Source organism: Solanum tuberosum, unplaced genomic scaffold (assembly GCF_000226075.1).
Source record: "Solanum tuberosum cultivar DM 1-3 516 R44 unplaced genomic scaffold, SolTub_3.0 scf00072, whole genome shotgun sequence".
NCBI classification, from domain to species: domain Eukaryota; kingdom Viridiplantae; phylum Streptophyta; class Magnoliopsida; order Solanales; family Solanaceae; genus Solanum; species Solanum tuberosum.
This window is the reverse complement of record NW_006238999.1, coordinates 818,092-834,996: the sequence shown is the minus strand read 5'-3', so window position 1 is coordinate 834,996 and position 16,905 is coordinate 818,092. Positions and strand designations below refer to the sequence as shown.

Sequence of the window (16,905 nt, the reverse complement as noted above, 5' to 3'; positions counted from 1 at the left end):
GGGAGTGGGGGTCAATTTTTCTGTAACAAACAAATGCAAAATAACCAATTTTATACATCAATAATAAATGAGTTAATAAAAAAAAATTGTGGTGAATAATACAAATATTTCAATAATATTACTATTAGTGAAATGAAAAATAATTTTTAGGGTAATTTGTGTTTTTTTCTCCTAAAAAGTTGATGTTTACAGAGTAAGCAAATCAGCCCAAAAAAGGTGCTGACTAAAATACTGATTCTATATATTTTTTTTTAAAATCATGCAAAATACAGAAGAAAGCTTCAAATCAGCTGATGGTTACCAAATTTGATACTTTTCTTTTCTAGTTTGATCTCTGTAAGTTAAAGATTTCATCTTTTTTCATAATAATGTACCTCTATGTAGGGTTTAGGGAAAAGGGTAAGTTTTGATTATGTTAATATTTTGTTTAATAGCATCATTAATTGTGAAAATGAGCTAAAGATTTGATTTTGAGAAATGGGGTTCTTGTTTCTTGGTGGATATTTACATTTACTCGCTGAACTTTGTTGAATATCTTGGATTTTTGGGGAAATTGAGGTTTCTTGATTTCGTATGTAATTTTTTTCCCCAACATTTTCAATCTATAGGCTGTGGTGTTGTGGGATGGGAGTGGGGGTGGCGTAGTGAGGTGGCATGCCACGTGGTGTCCATTTTGCGAAAAATGTCAGTGGCACGTGTGATTGGGCGTCCACCTTGGAAAGTCTTAACGGGGGAGAAGGGGTGTATATGAGTCACTTCAGTAACATATGATTAGTTTTGTACGAAGAGTAAAACTGATCCTTTTTGCACGATAGATGAGCAAATTTGTCCCGTTTTCCTTTCGTTGTTGTTCATTCATTTCTAAGTTGAAGGTCATTTCGCTAAGTTTACATGTATTATGAAAAAAGATTATGCAAACATATAGGATATTGAAAGTAACCTTTTAGTGGCTTTGTATTAAGAGGTGCACTTGGGACGGATTGAGAATCTTGAGTTTATGCTCAGTTAACCGGATTCTGAATAAATTATTTATACAAATACAACTTTGTGATCCATATGCCTGGATGACAGAGTAATGTGATATCTGCAATTTATTATTTGCTTTCTATTTGAAAGAAATAACAATTGCAACTAATGGCTGCATATTTGTTTTTTCAGATTGTGCATTTGACACTGTGTATCAACTTCAAATTTGCTATCTGTGGACATGATATATGTTCAGGTAAATGTTTAATGCATTGCAGACAATGGATTGTACATAATGTATTTACTTCGATTCTTGTGGGATTACACTGGGTATGTTGTTGTATTTAAGTCGATTGTTTGTCAAACATGGAGATGATGGATGTCATATGTGTATGTGTCAATATTTTCCTCAGAAGGCTGAGTTTTTAAACTAATTTGCTTTGTTTATTGTAAGTTCAACTTATACTTGTCTGCATGAACTGCCTACTGGCATTGATAGAACTGCAGTCGTTCAACAGGAGTAACATTAAAGTTATTCGATCAAATACCTGCAAGTTCTATATAGAAGAGATTTTCGATTTTAGAACTTTTGAATAGTTTATTGAGAACTCTGTCTAATTGTTTTCTCACACTACTAGTGATGAAGAACATTTCGCGATCAAGAAAATGCATGTGTTTTCCACAGTGGATGGCTTTGTAGAGATAACTGAGTCGTTGATGGACATGATAAAGTTCATTGCAAACGAGCCCTCAGCGGGGCTTTTCTATGTTCAACAGCATACCCACACTGCAGTGCCAAACCTCATCAATCTCACTAGCAAAATTGAGGGAAAATCTCATGAAGTGACTTTGCACACAGCAGATTCAGAGGATTCTATCGTCATGGTCAGGTCAATGAGAGAGAGTGGATTCTCAATTGCTAATGAAATGATGAAAAATCTCAGGCATTCTCTAGCTGTTGTGTCTGAGAAGCAGCTGAGAAACGGATTTATAAGAAGACCAAGTTCAAGTGTTCGTATAGGAAGAACTATCTCGTGGAATCCTGCTACTTGGGGTCGAAAAACAGGTCCAGAACAAGATGGTGAGGGGAATGCTGATTATATTTCAAATGTTTTCAAGTCAGCAAAAGAAAAAGCTAGTAGCTTCAAATGGCCTCAGATGGATTCCATAGAATCTAAACCATCCAAGAATGATGAGCCATCTGTGACCTGTTCTAATGATGACACGACGTTGGCAGCAGATGACAGCTCTTGCACCAGAGGTCAACAACGATGAAACGTTGCTGTTCTCATGCCAAACTGATGATGTTCTACAAGACGTATGTGTGTAGGTAAATGAAACCATGTCCCATGATCGAATTTTGTCTTGAGAAGCAAGCTTGATGTAGCTTTGAACTTGAAACAACTCTTTTTGTTTGGATACGATTTTACATGTACCACGTTTGATGGATTTTTGTACTAGAACATGAAACGTAGAAACGAGAGATTATCATACGTGTTCAAAGGAGAAGGAAAGAGAGAGCTTCAATCTAACCATATAATAGTTGTGTTGAACTTTTAAAATAACAAATAGTTGAAATGGGTGCCCTGATCCTCACATTACAGAGGCAAAACAAAGACTGCAGCCTCAATAGTTAGTCACTCAATGAACAATATAATGAAAGCTACATTTCCAGACTTCTATAACACAGTGTACGTTAACCTATGTAGAACAGCTAGTAAAGTAACCTTACGCGACTAGACAACTATCTTCACTTTCAGGGAGAACAATGTCTAGCCTCATCACAGGCTTATACTTGAGGAACCTTACGCGACTCTCTTCACTGTCAGGGAGCACAATGTCTAACCTCATCATAGGCTTATACTCAAGGAACCTTACGCGACTAGGCAACTCTCTTCATTTTCAAGGAGCACAATGTCTGGCTTCATCATAGGCCTATACTTGTGAGGTATCAGGCTACATACAGACTTCAAAGCTGCCATGACCTCATCCTCTTGCAATTTTCTGGAGTCATAACACCTCACCATCGGTAGTGCCTTGACTAGCTTTTTGTTCCTGGGTGCAGAGAATAGTGATGCTTCAGATTTCTAATTGAAAATATTGTACAAGGAAGTTGCTTCAATTGAAAAACATAAATAAGTATCTGAATATTACTATTAAGTTAAGACGGAAAGAGAACACTAGAGTTGATTAGTTATACAAGACAAACCTGAGAAGTGAACCTCTATTGTCTCCATTTATTCAGATCATCTACTTTCACCTTATCATCATAGTTCACCCATTTGAGACTCGGTGTACTCACAAATATTCCCTGTTGGACAAACGTCTTCATTTCAGGGAAGTCATCAATCAACACTTCCCTGAGAAAGGGAAATTCAAGAGCATCATTCGTCAGAAAGAAATGCCCCAGCTTAGGCAGATCCCAAAGCTTCAGCTCTTCCAACAGGCCGAAACAAGGTCATGATTCCTTCTCCTTGTTGTTCCTCTTTTGTGATCACTTCTTCCATTGATTGACAACCATCTATATTTAGTATTCGGAGATTCAAAGCACCTCTGGCCACTGATGGAGACATCAAGTTTCTCAATTTTCCACAATCTGATACCTTCAGTAATTGAAGTTTGCTGAAGTTGGTGAGAGCATAGAGAACTTATGCTGTTAGGCCGAATGATATATAGCCTTTTCAGGTTGGGACAAGAAACCTGCAAATGTTGAAGACCATGTATTTTATATAAGGGATGAAAATTCTAAATTGCTTCAAGTACAAATCCAAAAATGAACCATATCTCATCTTACATCAAGGTAACAGGAAGTGAAAAACTAAAAAAAGTTGCTTTAAGTGATGAACAGAAATAACTATCTAAAGATTACTATTGCTATTTACTAGTTAATACGGAAAGAGAGCAGTAATTAGTTATACAACTAGCGGCACAAGACATACCTTAGAATTGAATATTGCTTTATTGAGATCATGTACTTTCACCTCTTCAGTGCGCTCTTCAATGAGGGTCCTTTTGGATCTTGAACATAATTAAAGGGAAACACCTCATCCGCTGTCAGCTTGGATGCAAAGTTCTACAGCTGCTGGAATTCTGTTTCTTGATTAATGCGCGTGCCAAAAGGATCATACATATGGTATGACTCGATAGGAATTAGCACATCATCAATCGATCCCTTCTTCCAGGAGTGGAAGCTTCTGCGACTATCGTTGGTTTCAGTCCTGAATCTCATGACTATTTTGAGCAATATGGATTTGTGAGCATTCACTGCAGGCAAAAAATAGTAACTTAGTTGACAAAGAAATGGCACTGGAAAATCGATGCTACTTAGATACAGTTGGTCACACAAACAGTTATTGATGTTTTCAGATACATCCAACTTCTGCTTTCAAAACACATACATACAAATACAGTTGGATCACACATACAGATAGAATTAAATACTGTAACTGCACGATTTCAGTTAGCATTAACAAAAATCTCACTGCATTTTACAAAAACACAGCACTAATAGTTATACAACTAGCGGCACAAGACAAACCTTAGAATTAAATATCGCTTTATTGAGATCATCTACTTTCACTTCATCATCACCTTCCCATGGTCCTTTTGGATCTTGAACAGCCACACATAATTAGGGGGAAGCAGCTCATCCACTATCAGCTTGAATGCAAAGTTCTACAACTGCTGGAATTCTGTTTCATGCTTAATGCGCATGCCGAAAGGATTATACATATGGTATGACTCGATAGGAATTACCTCATCATCAATCGATCCCTTCTTCCAGGAGTGGAAGCTTCTGCGACTATTGTTGGTTTCAATCCTAAATCTCATGATCATTTTGAGGAACACGGATTTGTGAGGATTCACTGCAGGCAAAAAATAGTAACTTAGTTGACAAAGAAATGGCACTGGAAAATCGACGCTACTTAGATACAGTTGGTCACACAGACAATTATTGATGTTTTCACATACATCCAACTTCTGCTTTCAAAACACATACATACAAATACAGTTGATCACACATACAGATAGAATTAAATACTGTAACTGCACGATTTCAGTTAGCATCACTGCATTTTACAAAAACACAGCACTAATAGTTATACAACTAGCGACACAAGACAAACCTTAGAATTAAATATCGCTTTACTGAGATCATCTACTTTCACTTCATCATCACCTTCCCATGGTCCTTTTGGATCTTGAACATGCCACACATAATTAGGGGGAAACAGCTCATCCACTGTCAGCTTGGATACAAAGTTCTACATCTGCTGGAATTCTGTCTCATGCTTAAAGCGCGTGCCAGAAGGATCATGCATATGGTATGACTCGATAGGAATAAGCACATCATTAATCGATCCCTTCTTCCAGGAGTGGAAGCTTCTGTGACTATTGTTGGTTGCAATCCTGAATCTCATGAGCATTTTGAGCAACATGGATTTGTGAGCATTCACTGCAGGCAAAAAATAGTAACTTAGTTGACAAAGAAATGGCACTGAAAAATCGACGCTACTTAGGTACAGTTTCCACATACATCCAACTTCTGCTTTCAAAACACATACATACACATACAGTTAATCCAGCTTCAGCGATGAAAACATATACATACATGTACAGTTGATCACACATACAGTGAGAATTATATACTGTATCTGCACGATTTCAGTTAGCATTAACAAAAATCTCACTGTATTTTACAAAACACGGGCGCTAATAGCACTAAATTAACATCGATGTATTCATCTATGCAAATTTTGACCTTAAAACTATTGAACAGATTGAAGGAACTTGACAAGCTGTTGTTCTGTGATAGTTTAATGCTTTCAGATAGACTAAAGATCCCAGCAACATAAATGTTTCAACCGATCATTCCGAGTACAAATTCAAGTTCACTTACACAATGAGGATAAAGATCCCTTTGAAGATATCGGCAAAGATAGACGTTACGCAGAGGCAGAAAGTTCTCCCTCATCTTGAGCAGTTGAGCAGAATGTTCAAGCCTGATATGGAAGCAATCAAACAGAGGACTGAAGCTTTTATCATCTGAGAAATGCTTGGAAATAGACCAAGAAAATCTTAACCTGCACAAGTACTTGGGCCTAACGCAACTGCTCGAGTACATCTGAGACAAAAAGACCTCTAATAAGTTAGTAGTGTAGATCATGAGGTGTTACAACACATTCAATTCAATGGAGAAAAGATAAAGAGAATCAAAATTTTCAAATTGCTTACTTATGTAAAAGACGCCTTTTCACCTGTTACTCTGCTAGCAATAGTGAAATCTTTCTCATGACAATACATGCACAATAGCACACAATAGTACAGTACATAATTCTTTCCTCTTAAGCTAACGAAAGAGCTGCTCAAATACATTTTGTAAAGTGCCTGCACACAATAAGCAAAAGAGTTGATAGACACCTATAACGGATTCCAATCACCTGCAAGACACAACATCAAGGTCGATAATCAAATCTATGCTAACTGTAATCACACTGTCATAAATCTAGGTGGTTTTTAAGACGGGCTATTAGAACACAATCATACAAAAGATATTATACAGAAGCTTAAAAGCTGTAAGATTTAATTGAGGAAAGAGAAAAATGGCATAAAGATAATTACCATAGAAGAGCCAAGAAATACAAAGTTTCTGCTCCCACAATATCGTCTTTTACCAACCACCATGATTTGCACCGGAAGACGAAGCACATGTACCCGTGCTATCTTCAAAAGTATTTGAAGCATGCAAAGAGTTACCATCAGCCAATATTATTCCTCCAACATTAGGATTCAGAGGGGTAGAAGTAGAGCCAGTGACACCAACCCCAAACTTCTCACCAATGCTTGAACCCAAAAATTTTACTACCAATTTTAATTCACTTCTAAAATTCTAAACCTACCCCTAAAACCGGTTTGATCCTGAATCATTTCCATCTCCTGCCATGAATAGAAGACGAGGTAGATCAGGCAGTAAACTGTCTTTAGATGAGGTATCCAGTGATTTTCTCGGTAATACCAATGAAGAACAGTCTGCATTGGTTTCTTCATCTTCTTCAGGTAAAGTTAGCAAAACCCAAGTGAAAAGTTCTGATTCTGCTAATAGAAATGTTAATTCTAAAGTGGTTAGAAGTAGGAAGTCGAGAAAGGAAGTTGTTTCGGATGAGGCTATTTGTATAAACAAAGAGTCAAATTCTGAGGCTTTAGTTGCGTTAACGGCTGGATTTCCGTCTGACTCATTAAAGGATGAAGAAATTGAAGCTGGGGTTGTTAGTGTAGTTGGCGGGATAGAACAATGTAACTATATTTTAATTAGGAATCACATTATTACGAAATGGCGTGAAAATGTGTCGATTTGGCTGACGAAGGATATGTTTGTTGATATTATACCTGAAGGATGTAGTGGGTTATTAGATTCTGCATATAACTACTTGTTATCGTACGGGTATGTTAATTTTGGGGTGGCGTTGGCAATTAAGGACAAGATTCCAACTAGGCCAAGTAAGGGAAGAGTGATTGTTATTGGGGCAGGTCTTGCTGGGTTGGCGGCTGCAAGGCAACTGATGTTGTTTGGATTTGAGGTAATTGTTTTAGAGGGACGGAAGCGTGCAGGTGGAAGGGTGTATACGAAAAAGATGGAAGGAGGGAATAAGGTAGCAACTGCTGATTTAGGAGGGAGTGTTTTGACAGGTACATTAGGGAATCCACTTGGTCTGTTGGCTCGACAGTTGTCGTATACACTTCATACGGTGAGCGACCAATGTCCACTCTATCGTGCTGACGGAAAGCCCGTAGACGAGTATTTGGATAAAAAAGTGGAGGTTGCTTATAATGAACTTTTGGACAAGGCAAGCAAGGTCAGACAAGAATTATCTCCGATTATTTCTCTTGGAGAGGCATTGGAGACTTTGCGAAAGGATTTTAGTGTTGCGATGAATGATGAGGAGATGAACTTGTTTAATTGGCATCTGGTGAATCTGGAATATGCAAATGCAGGTTTGCTTTCACAACTTTCCTTAGCATTTTGGGACCAAGATGACCCCTATGATATGGGAGGGGATCACTGCTTCTTGCCCGGTGAAAATGGAAGATTAGTTCATGCCCTGGCTGAAAATGTGCCTATTATGTTTGAAAAAACTGTGTATGCCATTCGTTATGGTAGAGATAGTGTGAAGGTGATTACTGCGGACCAATTATTTGAGAGAGATATGGCATTGTGCACAGTTCCTCTCGGAGTTTTGAAGAGTGGTTCTATCACGTTCATTCCAGAGTTGCCTCAGCAAAAACTTGACACAATAAAAAGATTGGGGTTTGGACTGTTAAATAAGGTTGCATTGATATTCCCGTATGTGTTTTGGGACTCCAATATTGATACATTTGGTCATGTTGCTGATGATTCTAGTTCTCAGGCTGATGGAAATCCTGTAGACGAGCATTTGGATAAAAAAGTGGTACTTCCGGATAAGGCAAGCTCAGGCAAGAAGTTTTCTCAGGACTGGAAGCATAGATCCATATCGTCATTACAAGAATATTCAAACTTGGAGGAAGTGAGATCCCTTACCACAAACCAGTAGAAGGGTCAATTTCTTACTTGCCAGAGCCTAGAGGCGTAGAGCTAAAGCAGCTCGCAATTACATTAGTTCTGATATCCCCAACAGATAAAGTGGTTCCATTGCCGCTGTCAAATTTTTTAGCCTTCCTGAGAAACAAGTTAAAAAGGGGATCCATGAAGAAGCTGAAACTTTGAACAAAAAAAGAAAAGACATACTAAAGGAAAAAAATAGGAAAGAGGAAGCTAAAGAGAAGTTGGGAAAGACTCATACCTGACTATTTTTTACTTGATAGTGGCTGCTCTCGACTTTACAACACCTTTTAAGCACAAAATATAAGAAATGTTAGCCTATATGCTACAGCTGCAAACGACATAAATATTTAAAAGTAAACAATGAAACAGAACCAAAACCAAAAACAAAAGAAAATGCAGAAACTAATTTGAATTGACAAATAAGGGAGAATTATTTGTCCTTTAATGAAGATATAAAAAATCTAGTAATACATATCACAGACAATTATTGTATTCATTTTTTTGTTTATAGTGACAGTAAATTTACGGTAAAGTTATACTATGCAAGTAGCTAAAAGTAGTATCAAGGAGTATAAAAGAGGTTATGAGCCTGCATTACAAGATTAGCTCTCCTAGGTAATTATTTAAAGGTATGATCATGCACACTAGTGCGGTTATTCTTCATCTATATATAATCCTTGTAGAGCTTTAAACAAGGAAATAAAATCCGGCTAGACGTTAGATATCAAGTTTCCTTTAGCGCTAAACAAAAAGATGTTGGTGTTAAAACAACTATATATCGTAATATCTTTCTAACTCTAATAGGTAAATATAGCCTTAGGAAATGACTATTCAAATGACCTTTTAGTGCGGCATATGAATGTGGTCTATATTAGTGAAACATTTCATACTTTCAAATATCTTAACTCTTTTGCATATGAATGTTGTCTATATTAGTGTATCAGTCAATATAAATTTTCAATATCTTTATCTCTAAAGAGTAACTAAGAAAATCAATGCATTGGTTTTGGAAGGATAAATTATACTTTTAACGGTAAAATGGTCAGTCAACCTTTGGAGAGCTTTTTGGACTTGCAATATCTTACTTTATGTTCCCATTTTTAGTCTCGGGGCATGCACGTAGCTCATGTACCATGTTGCCAATAAGTAAAATTTTTTTTACAAAATCACGTTAATATTATCTTAAAATGTGTTTGATCTACTAAGTATAAAAATTAAGAATGATTAATGGTTATCCTATTTAGCTAGCTCGGTGAGGAGACAACACACCATCTCATAGAAATCCGCGAACGCTCGATAGTAATTTTGATGTTTTGTTTTGTATTTACACGATACATGTGCCAAGAGTCTACTGGAAATAACCTCTCTACCTCCCCCGTAGGGGTAAGGTCTTGTTAGACACTACCGTCCACAGACCCCCCTTGTGGGAATACAGTAGGTATGTTGTTGTTATTGTAACTATTACACCTTTTTTTTAAAACAAATTTAAATTGCAAGATTGATAGTTGAAGATCAAACAAATTAAAAGATTGAACAATACTATCACTTTGTCAAGATGAATAGTGTGAAGTTCTTTTCATAAGTTTTATAGCAACAACTTGTGTTACAATATCTCCTCCCAAATTCATCATTGTCCATTTCAACCCTAGCTATTTGAGAAAACCTACTTATATTTAAAATCATATACCCTTTAATATATTATTCTTAAATACTTGCCAATTTGAATTGAACTCACATTTTGTAAATTAAGAATACAATTTTTTTAAAGATTGAGTTCAACACACTTATTCATTATATAAAGCTTTATTGATTTCGAAATATTTTTGCTTAAAATTACTTAATAGTTATTTTTTAATCTTATTGAATCTCTTTTAGGGCCTAGAAAAATATCCTTTATTATGCTCTTTTACTTTTAAGTATGTGCTTGTAATAGACACAAGTACTTGCACATAACATCAAAAGCTAAATTTGTGCTTGCTTGTTAATTACATTGCTATCTATTACAATGTTTCCTTAACTTTTTCTACAGCCTATGTGTGGGCACATCATGAGAGATAAGATTAGAAATAAAGTTATTCAGAAAAATGCGGGAGTGGCCCCCGTGGAGGACAAGATGCGGAAGTGAAGTTGAGATGGATCGGTCATGTAAGGAGAAGATGTGCATATGCCCCGGTTATGAGGTGTGAAAGGTTGGCCGCTATAGACTTGAGGATGGGTAAATGTAGGCCTAAGAATTATTGGGGGTGACGTAACTAGGAGGGATATTGCATAGCCTCAGCTCACCGAGGACGTGGTCCTTGATAGGAGGGTGTGGAGGTCGAAGATGAGGATAAAAGGCAGGTAGGCGGGCATATTTCTTCCCCATTCTCAGAGTATTAGCATTATTCTTCTTGTTTTTCCCTATCTTCAGATTACTATTACTACTTGTTATTATTTAATCTCGTTATCTTATTTTCTTGTTATTGTTGCCTCTTTTTCTTTTGTTCGTTCAGCTGAAGGTCTATCTAAAACAACGTCTCTAGCTTCTCAAGGTAAAGATAAGACTTGTATACACTCTACCCTCCTCGGACTCCACCTGTGGGATTACACTAAGTTTGTTGTTATTGTTGTTGCTAAAGGATATATAGCCCACAATTATTACATTACACCAACTAAATTTACCCCTACTTACTGGTCTTGTTGCTTGCATTTAGCCTATCTGGTTATCTTATTTCAGCATTTAGTGCATAAAATGAGCATGAAAACAATGTTGATATAGCAAAATGATAGATGGGAAATGAACTACTTCCCGAGCTAATAAAATAACTCGGGCATAAATAGAAACTAAATCATACATGAGCAATTAGTAAATAGAATGAAGAAATAAGATGTTCGTAGAAAGAGATTAGTTAATTCTACACCATACACGATAACGGTCAATTATTTAAAAGCAACATAATATTTTGTGTCAAAGTAAGTTCTTGACTGTCAGTGTCTAAATAAACATTACACATGTCTTTTAAAAAGATCTGAAGTATACCTTATCTCATTTTTTTTTCTCAACCTGCAAATGCGATGTTCTAACACTAGCGTGGTGGGCCATCTTTGCTCTAAGCCCAGTGAGAAATGCTCCATGCATAGTGGCTGGATAGTGCCTGGTAGTCGCCTCACCAGCAAAGAAAAGTCTTCCTTCCCCCACAGTTTCTGCTAAAATGTCATAGTCATCTCCTGATGCACCCACAGCAACATTGGAGTAGGAACCAAAGCTGAACGGATCACTACCCCAGCTTGTAAATACAATTTGGATGGGATTTGGGACGTTAATTCCTTGTGGTTCATATATACCTGGTAACAATGCCCAAATCTCATCAATACATTAGCTTCATGACCATAAGAAATATAAGTTTCATCTTTAATATAATCGCTGCATTTTAAAATATATATGCATACGTAGCAGCAAAAATCAAAACGATAGATGATGAAATTAACTCTGAAGTATATAGTTGAGACAAGAAATATGTTATAGGAGTCCTTTAAGGGGTAAAGAGTAACAGATTACTCACTTCTCTCAATATGTTACTCTAGAGGTTTCCCTGTTTTAAGAAGAGACAGAAAGTTAAACAAAGCAAGATCCAGTGTATCTGCTTTTAAAAAAACAACTCGACTTCATATTCCAGAGTATCTCAATTCTCAAACAAGACGATATATACATGCTTCAAACTGAAATCAACGAATACGAAATGGGCATGACACTAACACTCTTACAACTACTTAACTCTAGACCAAGATAACATGAATTCACTTCTCGAGCATGTCCATTCTTATTTTATTGCTCGCAGAGTTTATTATTCTTTACTCGTTACTCTGCCACCAAATACTATGCTATTCAAGAGAAAGAAAAATATTATTTTGGTATATTGAAAGCAAAGTTAATGTTGAACCTGACATTTACCTTTTAAAATTTGAAGTACTTTTGTTACTGCATCAGTAGGAGCCATTCTCTCAAACTTGTGTGCAGCTTTTCCTGCGACTAGAGCTAACAATAAGGGGCCACCAGCAACTGTTGCATAATTGTAGAACAGAAAGAATTCCCCCCGACAACTAGAATCATCAGCAACATGACCAAATGTATCAACATTGGAGTCCCAAAACACATACGGGAACAACAATGCAACCTTATTTAAAAGTCCAAACCCCAATCTTTTTATTGTGTCAAGTTTTTGCTGAGGCAACTCTGGAATGAACGTGATGGAACCACTCTTCAAAACTCCGAGAGGAACGGTGCACAATGCCATATCTCCCTCAAATAGTTGGCCCGCAGTAATCACCTTCACACTATCTCTACCATAACGAATGGCATACACAGTTTTTTCAAACATAATGGGCACATTTTCAGCCAGGGCGTGAACTAATCTTCCATTTCCACCGGGCAAGAAGCAGTGATCCCCTCCCATATCATAGGGGTCATCTTGGTCCCAAAATGCTAAAGAAAGTTGTGAAAGCAAACCTGCATTTGCATATTCCAGATTTGCCAGATGCCAATTAAACAAGTTCATCTCCTCATCATTCATCGCAACACTAAAATCCTTTCGCAAAGTCTCCAATGCCTCTCCAAGAGAAATAATCGGAGATAATTCTTGTCTGACCTTGCTTGCCTTGTCCAAAAGTTCATTATAAGCAACCTCCACTTTTTTATCCAAATACTCATCTACGGGCTTTCCGTCAGCACGATAGAGTGGACATTGGTCTCTCACCGTATGAAGTGTATACGACAACTGTCGAGCCAACAAACCAAGTGGATTCCCTAATGTACCTGTCAAAACACTCCCTCCTAAATCAGCAGTTGCTACCTTATTCCCTCCTTCCATCTTTTTCGTATACACCCTTCCACCTGCACGCTTCCGTCCCTCTAAAACAATTACCTCAAATCCAAATAACATTAGTTGCCTTGCAGCCGCCAACCCAGCAAGACCTGCCCCAATAATAATCACTTTTCCCTTACTTGGCCTAGTTGGAATCTTGTCCTTAATTGCCAACGCCACCCCAAAATTAACATACTCGTACGATAACAAGTAGTTATATGCAGAATCTAATAACCCACTACATCGTTCAGGTATAATATCAACAAACATATCCTTCGTCAGCCAAATCGACACATTTTCACGCCATTTCGTAATAATGTGATTCCTAATTAAAATATAGTTACATTGTTCTATCCCGCCAACTACACTAACAACCCCAGCTTCAATTTCTTCATCCTTTAACTAGTCAGATGGAAATCCAGCCGTTAACGCAACTAAAGCCTCAGAATTTGACTCTTTGTTTATACAAATAGCCTCATCCGAAACAACTTCCCTTCTCGACTTCCTACTTCTAACCACTTTAGAATTAACATTTCTATTAGCAAAATTGGAACTTTTCACTAGAGTTTTGCTAACTTTACCTGAAGAAGATGAAGAAACCAATGCAGATGGTTCTTCATTGGTATTACTAAGAAAATCACTGGATACCTGATCCAATGATTGTTTACTATCTGATCTACCTCCTCTTCTATTCATGGTAGGAGATGGAAATGATTCAAGATCAAACCGGATTTAGGGGTAGGGTTAGAATTTGGAACTGAACTGAAATTGGAAGTGAAATCAAGAGTTTGAGTTAGACAAATGAATTAGGAACTAGACAGGGATTTTGTTGATGGATTTTTCTGCTTTCTGTTACGGTTTTAGCTACGGAGAAGACGGTGACAAGATCAGAGAAGATGAAAATGGATGATTAGAGAAGATCGGTTTGGGTTTTATGGATTGTTTCAAACTTTTTTTCTTGGTTGTAAGAAGTGAGGATGAAAGGAGAAAGATGGATGTTTTGGTTCTTGAAAATGGAGAAGGTGGATTTTTCTGCTTTCTGTTACGATTTTAGCAACGGAGAAAACAGTGACAGGATCGGAGAAGATGAAAATGGGTTTGGGTTTTATGGATTGTTTCAAACTTTTTTCTTGGTTGTAACGAAGTAAAGATGAAAGGAGAAAGATGGATGTTTTGGTTCTTGAAAATGGAGGAGATGGATTTTTCTGCTTTCTGTTACGGTTTTAGCAACGGAAAAGACGGTGACAGGATCGAAGAAGATGAAAATGGATGATCGGAGAAGATGGATTTGGGTTTTATGGATTGTTTCAAACTTTTTTTCTTGGTTGTAACGAAGTGAAGATGAAAGGAGAAAGATGGATGTTTTGGTTCTTGAAAATGGAGGTGGATTCTTTTGCTTTCTGCTACGGTTTTAGCAACGGAGAAGACGGTGACAAGATCGGAGAAGATGAAAATGGATGATCGAAGAAGATGGGTTTGGGTTTTATGGATTGTTTCAAACTCTTTTTCTTGGTTGTACCGAAGTGAAGATGGATGTTTTGGTTCTTGAAAATGGAGGAGGTGGATTTTTCTGCTTTCTATTACGGTTATAGCAACGGAGAAGATGAAAATGGATGATCGGAGAAGATGAATTTGGGTTTTATGGATTGCTTCAAACTTTTTTCTTGGTTGTAACGAAGTAAAGATGAAAGGAGAAAGATGGATGTTTTGATTTTTGAAAATGGAGGAGGTGGATTTTTCTGCTTTCTGTTACGGTTTTAGCAACGGAGAAGACGGTTACAGGATCAGAGAAGATGGATTTGGGTTTTATGGATTGTTTCAAACTTTTTTCTTGGTTGTAACGAAGTAAAGATAAAGGAGAAAGATGGATGTTTTGATTTTTGAAAAATGGAGGAGAAAACGAAGTGAACTATGAAGAACAAAGTGACAAATATATATGCATGGCATTTAATGTATTTTTAACTTTAGTTAAATTCATCCAAATTATTTTAGTTTAGTTTTTATTACATCCTTGTAATTTTCATTTAATAAAAAATAACTTTTAAATTTATAAAATATGACCAAAAACATCCTTTTATTTATTTTTTCGTCCTTCTCAAACATTTCAATAAATTTAATTTTAGATTCCATATATTTCAAATTTCAAATTAGAGATTATTTAGTTTATTGACTATCTAAACTTGACTTTGTTGGTTAAATTTGATTCTCAAACTCCATAATCCTCTCCTCTATTTCCCCTTTCTCTACCATAAAAAAAAAAACTCTTGAATTTGAGATGACTAAATTGTTCAACTTTGTAAACTCTAATTAACCTAAGTATACATCCATCCAATCATTTAAATTAAAATTAGCTAAAATATATATGTAAATATAATATGTGTATAGTCTATCGAAAACAACATCTCTATTTTATTATTTTGAGGTAGGCGGAACTACACTGAATATGACAACAACAAGGCTCCATGTAGGAATTCAATTACCAATAAGAGTTTGGTCCTATATATTTTCCGAATTGAGGATGGGTTTCGGGAATTAGCTTTTTTGGTGTTGTTGTATTAATCAATACCGTCAGCTAGAAAAAGTAAACCGTGAATCAAACTGCGTATTGGAAAAATTAGTTGGATGGGTACCTTCTAATAAATAATTACTGATTTTAGCGAAATTTTTTATTTATTACCATTTATAGCAATACATAGCAATATTATGTTAAATCTGCAATATGTATTAAAAGTGAATTATGTATGCAATATATATGTATTATAATTGTTTTTAGAATATGTTATGTTTGTTTGGTAAGAACTTGACACATTATATTATAAGTGTATTAAAATGTGTGATAAATGTGTTGTCCATCAATAAAAATTTGTATTATATGTGAATAATAAATTGTTTTATAAATGTATTGAAAGTGGAAAAAAATGTTATTGCTATAAATGATAAATATTTTTGGGAAAATTTTCAAAACAACAATATTTTAGCTTTTAGTGGACTCCTTAGCAACAGTTTCATTATTTATTAAAAATGTCATTATTTTAGTTTGTTAAAGGATTAATTATGTATTTATTTTATTTTTATTAATTTGAAAGAATACAAATAATTAATAACAGAACATAGAAAATCATGGAACAAAAAAATTCAAAAAAGGTAAAAAGATTTAAATACAAATCAGTTACGTTTTGAAAAGAGTATAAATAGTCATCTTTCCGTCGAGCGTTTTTTTTGCTTTCTTCTTAAGAACAATAAAAAAAAAATTAAAATAATTTAGTTTGTCTCATTCTTCTGATAACTTTAAAAGCTTCTTCAAGTTGAATACGACATATTTTTGAAATAGAATTTTTCAAAACTGACAACTATAAATTTGTCGCATCCAATGAACAATCGAAAAACAATCAGGTATTTTTTTATTTTTTTTATTTGTTTGGATGAGATATTCGTATATGTTGAGTACAAGAGTGTTATTTTTTTTTTTGATTGAATCAGTGAAATCTGTGTATGTATTGAGATTTATAGCTTTTT

The 16,905-nt window shown here is 35.8% G+C and overlaps 2 protein-coding genes, 1 long non-coding RNA gene and 1 pseudogene across 3 annotated transcripts; 2 read left to right on the top strand and 2 right to left on the bottom strand.

Moving 5' to 3' along the window:
• The first annotated feature begins 157 nt into the window (after positions 1 to 157).
• Positions 158 to 2,478, top strand: LOC102599902 (uncharacterized). Its single transcript, XM_006345776.2, has 3 exons — positions 158 to 336; positions 1,159 to 1,222; positions 1,605 to 2,478. The coding sequence occupies exons 2-3, from the start codon at positions 1,215 to 1,217 to the stop codon at positions 2,239 to 2,241; spliced, it is 645 nt and encodes a 214-aa protein (XP_006345838.1). The 5' UTR covers positions 158 to 336; positions 1,159 to 1,214; the 3' UTR covers positions 2,242 to 2,478.
• Positions 2,479 to 2,519: 41 nt separating this feature from the next.
• Positions 2,520 to 6,085, bottom strand: LOC107060319 (uncharacterized). Its single transcript, XR_001473262.1, has 6 exons — positions 5,867 to 6,085; positions 5,094 to 5,422; positions 4,505 to 4,832; positions 3,906 to 4,230; positions 3,176 to 3,666; positions 2,520 to 3,021 (listed from the first exon to the last, which is right to left on the bottom strand). It is a non-coding gene; the product is annotated as an uncharacterized lncRNA (long non-coding RNA).
• Positions 6,086 to 6,593: 508 nt separating this feature from the next.
• On the top strand, positions 6,594 to 8,652 carry LOC102592101 (protein FLOWERING LOCUS D-like). Its single transcript, XM_006345931.2, has one exon. It carries the CDS (start codon positions 6,909 to 6,911, stop codon positions 8,535 to 8,537), a length of 1,629 nt encoding a protein of 542 aa, XP_006345993.1. The 5' UTR covers positions 6,594 to 6,908; the 3' UTR covers positions 8,538 to 8,652.
• A 2,921-nt stretch (positions 8,653 to 11,573) lies between these two features.
• Positions 11,574 to 15,266, bottom strand: LOC102591769 (protein FLOWERING LOCUS D-like; annotated as a pseudogene).
• Positions 15,267 to 16,905: the final 1,639 nt, after the last annotated feature.

Bases quoted from the DNA above. Each gene is read 5' to 3' on its own strand.
- LOC102592101 (XM_006345931.2), top strand. From the start codon at position 6,909: ATGAATAGAAGACGAGGTAGATCAGGCAGTAAACTGTCTTTAGATGAG.